The 6,918-nt window shown below is 32.1% G+C and overlaps 1 protein-coding gene across 1 annotated transcript in view; it reads right to left on the bottom strand.

The window, feature by feature from the left end:
- LOC111390967 (uncharacterized mitochondrial protein AtMg00810-like) overlaps positions 1-5,866 on the bottom strand; it is a 10,841-nt gene extending 4,975 nt beyond the window's left edge. The window contains exons 1-3 of the mRNA XM_023016095.1: positions 5,596-5,866; positions 5,251-5,327; positions 3,533-3,624 (exon numbers count right to left, since the gene is read on the bottom strand). Coding sequence (XP_022871863.1) covers positions 3,533-3,624; positions 5,251-5,327; positions 5,596-5,725 — 299 coding nt within the window. The 5' untranslated portion in view covers positions 5,726-5,866. The remainder of the gene's footprint in view (positions 1-3,532; positions 3,625-5,250; positions 5,328-5,595) is intronic.
- Between the last annotated feature and the right edge of the window lie 1,052 nt (positions 5,867-6,918).

Raw genomic sequence — 6,918 nt, 5'->3', positions numbered from 1 at the left:
CAGATTGCAGAAATACCAGATTTAACAGATTGCAGAAATACTAGATTTAACAAATTGCAAAAATACCAGATTGCAGAAATACCAAAAATACTAGTTGGATCCGCGAAAGCTGTGTTTGAGATTAAGTTTTGTCCCATGAAATCTGGCTCTGATACCATGTTAAACAATCCAAAGAAAATAAAGAAGAAAAAAAGGAGGAGGCTAGAGTTTCATTGATACTATATTAATTAATTGAATGCTAAAAGATGGTTTAACCTAAATACAAAGAGAATATATATAGGCTAAACAAAGGAAACTAAAAAGGACTATTCTACCCTTAATAAATAATAAATAATCCTATATTTCTTGACATAATCAAATAAAAGAATACAATAGCAAATGCAATATCAAGACAAAATTTACGCGATTCAAGAATATGCCTTTATTCATGGAGATAGATCCCAAAAGACTAGCCAAGTCGAGTGAAAAAAGGTAGATAATCAATCAAGCCCGAGTCTTGGACAACTTATCAATAAGAGTCTATCTCACATATAGAAAGCTCCTATTTACTTGAATTTTAAGTTAAAATCAACAATTAATTTTAGTCATTTATATAATATTTTCAATTTATGCATAATATTGTTTAGTTTCCTTCTAGTGTAGGTTTCCTTGTTTGTTTACTCTTCTTGTAATATATAAACCTAAGCATTCATTAAAAACATAATTCTTTGGTGGCTCAATTATTTTCTTCTTCCTCTTCCTCTTTTGTTCTTCTCGTCTACATGTTTGATTCGCCATGTTTAATTATATGTTGTCATGGTATCAGAGCCTAAATTCGTGCATTGAAATTGTTTCTTTCATCCATTCATTTTCACACCATTTGTGCAATTGAAAAATATAACCTTACAACTAAAAAACATAAACCTGCCCTTGTTTCTTACATAGAACCACCTCCTTTTTTCACTCTAACTCATGGACGCAATCTCAGTTCAGAGATTGGTGACCGTATTTGGGGTCATGGTGACGAGAGAAATATCCTTGACTAACGCGTGTAGCATTGTGCGAGACACTCCGGCGGCGATTAAACCAACACGTCGAAACACACAGTTGGCCTGTGAGAGCGGGTGGAACAATTTTTGCAAAGCTTCAACGAGATGGTGTATTTATACTATATTTACGAGCACTGTGTGATATATTTTCAAGGTAGTTTGTAACCGTGCATTGATTGTTGTGTGAGTCTAGTTATTTGTTATTAATTGTTGTTTATTTGTTGATTTCATAATGGCAATTGAAAGGGATGATATGCTTCGATCCATTAGTGTTAGATTAAATAGTAAAAATTACTCATCTTGGAGTACCGTGATGAGGAACTTTTTAGAGGGAAAAAGATTGTGAAGTTATGTTAAGGGAAGAATTATGTGACAGAGTTAGATAATTGGGTGTTAAAACATTGCGATAATTCTCACTTGGATTCATAATTCTATTAAGCAATCCATTGGTACGCGGTTGGCGAAGTTTGAAACAACAAAGGAAGTTTGGGTTCATTTTTCAGAAGTTATACATCAAGTTTAACTTTGCAAAATGGTATCAATTGGAGATTGATATACGTGCTTTACAAAAGAAGAATATGAGCATTCTCGACGCTGCCATGAATTCAAAGAATTAGCGAGATTGAAAGCATAGGAAGAATATATTACTTTTGGAGAGGAGTAGCCATTAGTTCACTTTTTTATGGCACTTTACAGTCATTTTGAAGGACTTAGAGGCTCTATCTTGCATCGCATTGCACTGCCTTCAATTGATTCAGTGGTTAGTGAACTTGTAGCAGAAGAAACACGTTTGAAATCATTTGCAGGAGAAGTATCTTTTCTTTCATGTAGCACCTTAGTGTTGGTTATACCTTCTCGATCATCCACACAAAATCAAAACAAAATGCAGGTTGCTAGTAATGAGTGTAACTTTTGCAAATAGAAGGGACATTGAAAGTCTCAATGTCGTAAGCTATTGAAGATGCAGTAGCCACAAGTGCAATAACGATCCTATCATACCAATGCTAACATAGTTGCCACCATGCCATCTAGTGACTTATCTATACTTGGATCACCACCTTCCTCCAATCCCATTTTGACTGAATTAGCGAAGCAATTTCAGAAATTCTTAGCTCCATAGCCATGTACTATGTCAGCCTTTAATTATATAGGTTTGTCATCTCAAAGTCACTCAGGTATTTCTTCCTTATGGATATTCGACTTCAGTGTTTCCAAACACATGTCGTCTAACTCAAAATTATTTAATGACTCGTGTCCTTTTAACTCGTCTATATCTATTATGACTGTGATGGCAAACCATTGCCTTTAACAGGTATTGGTTCTGTTAATACATATAATCTATCACTTTCAAATGTCTATTGTATTCCATGAGCGCACAAGCCATATTGAGATTGACGGTCATCTGGTTCGCCATTATATGCAGAATGGCACTATATCCGCTACCTTTTGTTTTTTATGATTGCAGCTTGCGGACTTCTTTACAAAGTTTCATCCAGTTCATCGTTTTCGCTTCTTGCTTAACAAACTCTCTTTGATTCTTACTATAGCATTGTGAGTTAGCGGGAGATGTTAGTCTTATATAACATTTTTAATTTATGCATAATATTATTTAGTTTCCTTCTAGTGTAGGTTTCCTTGTTTCTTTACTCTTCTTGAAATTTATAAACCTAATTATTCATTAAAAACCTAATTTTCGGTGGCTCAATTATTTTCTTCTTGTTCTTCTCCTTTGTATGTGATTATATGTTATCACATAAAACTTTTAATCACATTTATCAAAATCTACTGAAATTCTAAGTTTAATTCCCACCAAACAAGGGCATAACATAATAATCTTAACTAAGGGATAATTATAAACAGTAGATGAGTTAACTACAGTAGTCCTGCTAGAACTAATCACAAGCACGACCCATTGATTATCAGTAATGCCATCGATCATTGAGTGAATTATTCAAATGGTCACTGAACTTTATAAAAGGTTTCCACGGGATCATTGAACTTTAAAAATCATCCAATTTATTATTGAATTTTGCAAAAGATTTTTACGAGATCACTGAACTTTAAAATCACCTAATTTATCACTGAACTTTGCAAAAAGTTTCTCAAGGGTCATAAATTCAGTGGCCCCCGTGAAAACCTTTTGCATAATTCAGTGATGAATTGAGTGATTTTTAAAATTCAATGACCTCATAAAAACTTTTTGCAAAGTTCAATGACCATTTGGATAATTCACTCATCGATCATCAAACTCTACAAAGTGTAATAAATGTTGAAGTTCAGTGACCAACACACGATATTAATTCCTTGAAAGTTCAGTGACAACACACTTTGTTAAATGACACTAAATTATGGTTTTCAATAACTTCAAAGAATCTTAATAATAGTGATATATTTAGTATATTTATTTTAAGTGTTAAAACCATACATTTTACTTAATTAAACGAAAAACAGGACCAGTTTAATTATGTTTTTATGAAATCATGATATATTTATATTGTGCTTACCGCAGTTGGAACCAACTGGTGTTCTCTTTATGGTAGTTCTCCATGGTTAAAACTATGTTCAAAGAGGTAGTTCCATTCATTCTTCTGTACAACTGACCAGAGGATTTAAATAAACTATAATTAATAAAATCCAAGCCCAAAAGCAATGAACAAGTAAATATGCATACTTTTGTTTATGTTCATATGCAAACTTTTTAAATATGTATATATGTTTGGAATAGATTCCATTTTGAGATATCTCACCAAAGCGCCTTCTACTTCTAATAGGCCATGAAAGATCCGCCCGATTTTGATTTGCCATTTATTACTCTCTCAAAAATTTTGACTTCAAATTGTTCATTTGAAAAAATGAAAACCCTCATGGATTTATTGGTGCTGCACTTTTTTACTTGGCACTTCTTATATTTAAAGTAATTTGTGTACCGATGGAATAACTAAGTCATAATTCATTGGTTGAAAAGTTCACATAGTTACAAATAAATTTACTTATATTTAAAATATGTAAGTTTTAAAATAAATAATTCTCTTGATTGATTAAAATACTTCCATTTGGTCCCCATTAAATTTTATTACATTACGTTTCATTTTTCTCTCTTCTATTTATAACCACAATCTTCCATAAAAAATAATATTACACGTAAATCTAAAACTTTTCCTTTTTTTTCAACCACGTATTTTTCAAAAAAACACTATTTTACCCATTTTCATTTCCGAAAATGATGGCCAAACGGGGTAAGTTGTTTGCTGTGACAGTTATTTTTAAAATGTGAATAGCTTTATTACTCTGAAATTGAAAAAAGAATTCACATAAACAAAGTCCAAACATGTTTACAAAAAATATATATATAGAGTTAAATGAAGATGCATCGACTGTTTACATGTTTTAAGGCTCAAGTGTGTTGTAGACCGTTGATCTGTGAGACTTCATCTCAGCCATAAATGGACATATAAATGGGACGCTTCTCTCATTTTCTAGGGTTATTAGAACCCATTCCTTAGAAAGAAATCATGCTTGTGACCTTGGATGAAAAGGATGGCGTTGACTATATAAATTTGTTACGTCTCTCTACACTTTAAGCTTTACGATTGGTTTTTTTTATTATTAATTTTGACACTGGTCACCCATTCAGGCTTGATATAATTATAATTAAGAATGTAGCTTTCTCTTTCTCACAAGTCACATACTTATTTTTGTTGCACGTTGACACTTTACAGAGCTTCCTCTTCAAGACATTTCTCAAGAAAGGCTTAATTAGTAGATCCATGTTTAATCTTCTGTTTCATTTTGGTCTATTTCAAGAACTCTATTCATAAATAATTCAAGATTCTTGTAACATGAAGACACCCAAAAATGATATCTTGTCCAGATATGTGAGTTAATTTGTCAATTAAGTTTATTTATTCGGAAAAGAAGGGGGGAAAAAAAGGAAAAAGTAATTCATATTTTAGTTCCATTATAAGGGTTCAATTATTTCATCCAAATTTAGTTACTGCGGTTATACGCTTGGCTCATCGCATCTCTCAACCGGGTGGAAAGTCTAGAAGTCGGGAATCAGACGGAATTTCAATCAATTCACTCCGTCCAAAATATGGTTGCGTTAAACGATTCAAATTAATGACTGATTTAATTTTTAAACTTAAAAAAAATAGTTTAATGTTATTTTTTATGGTATCTAATCTTACGTGCCAAACACGAAGTTATCTCGTAAAATTCAAACCTGGAGATGGCTCTTGACATGGGAGATCTTCAGTCCTTTGACAGACATCATTTGTAAAATTCGTTTTGGAGTTGCTTCTGTAAAACAAAGAATTCATTTATAATTCTCATTTCTTAGCCTTCGTTTGGCTCCCATTCCATTTCATCAAATTAAATTAAAATTTTCACTTTCCTATTTTCAATCATACAATTTTCAATAAAATAATATTACATGTAAATCGAAAACCTTTTTTTCTTTTACAACCATCCATTTTTATTTTTTTTTAAAAACGCTATTTCCCTCGTTATAATCAAAATTAATGGAGATCAAATGGGGGCTTACTGAGATATCGAAGTTGAAACTTACTGTATTTTCCACCAAGATGTTGAACAGCTTGAACAAAGTGGTGATGAAGCTCAGGCGTCCACCGAAATCGCGGAAGGTCTGATTTTCTGTATTTCCTTACCCTATTTCTATCTGCACTTTCCATTCTCATTTCATAAATAATATATCTGACAAAAATAACGATGTTCCATTGCCCTACAAATATAATAACGCTGGCTACAAAAAATCAATGAAAGTTGGACTTTTATTACTGGCGTGCGGACTTCTGAATTATCTCCTTTGAATGGTATCTAAATTTTGTAATTCAAAACACAAAAGGCAGGTTTGAGGGTTAATTATAAAAGGTTTAAATAAAATAAATAAATAATACTTGTGACCTTACAAAATATAACGATAAAAAGTGAGTTTGACATATTATAAAAGGAGCTCTTCTACACAAACAGGGCTGTGACAGGGGCTGAAGTGGCTCAGCCTCAGCCCTTGATTTGAATTCACTTCAATCCCTGTCAAATTCAGATCAAGGACTAAGGCTAAGCCACACCAGGCCTTGTTCGTTTAGAATTTTTCTTATTGAAGTGCCAAACAAGTACCATGTAATCACTTGTTTGCCACTTTTATAAATTATTTATGAAAGATCAAACTTAATTTTTGGTCACATGATTCAATGGATTCATAATTATTATATACACTTATCTATTATTCATTTCTTTTTATTTATGTATTAAACCCTAACGGAGACTAAGAAATAAAAGTCTAGTGGGTGGACTTTGGAATTAACCTATTCAAACTTCTTCAAACTGTATGTACTTTTATAATTTCAAAACACAAATTTAAGAAAAGAATTTTTTTTTTTTTTTTTATCTTGCTATTTTTATTACATTCGAGTTTCACATTTTCCAACCTTTTTTGGGATTTTTAATTTTTCAAGGGCTATAGCTAATATTTATAGAATTATTTTAGCTGTACAATTGAAGATGATAACCCTGGTTGATAACGTACTCACAGGAAAGGGGATCACAAATTTTTTAATCAACGTGAACCCCCTCCATATGTGTGGTTGTCAATCTCGATTGTACATATAGGGCCTGTTTGGGAGCTATTTTTTTATCCAAAAAATTGATTTTTTGAACGTTATTTTATTATTCCAGCCGTCATATTTGACTTCTTCTCTAACAGGTGGACCCCACTTTTCTTCTAACGGTCAAAAAATTAATTTTCAAAATCACTCTCAAACAGGCTCACAGCATAACTGATATTTATATTTGTAGTAAATAAATTTTTGTGGTAGTTTTCGTCACATTTCATTAGTAACGTACGTCTCTTTGACAGACAAATAGGACCTAT

The sequence above is a fragment of the Olea europaea genome, unplaced genomic scaffold, assembly GCF_002742605.1.
Source record: "Olea europaea var. sylvestris unplaced genomic scaffold, O_europaea_v1 scaffold732, whole genome shotgun sequence".
NCBI classification, from domain to species: Eukaryota; Viridiplantae; Streptophyta; class Magnoliopsida; order Lamiales; family Oleaceae; genus Olea; species Olea europaea.
Note: the sequence above shows the minus strand (reverse complement) of the source record. Positions and strands in the feature narration are given on the sequence as shown.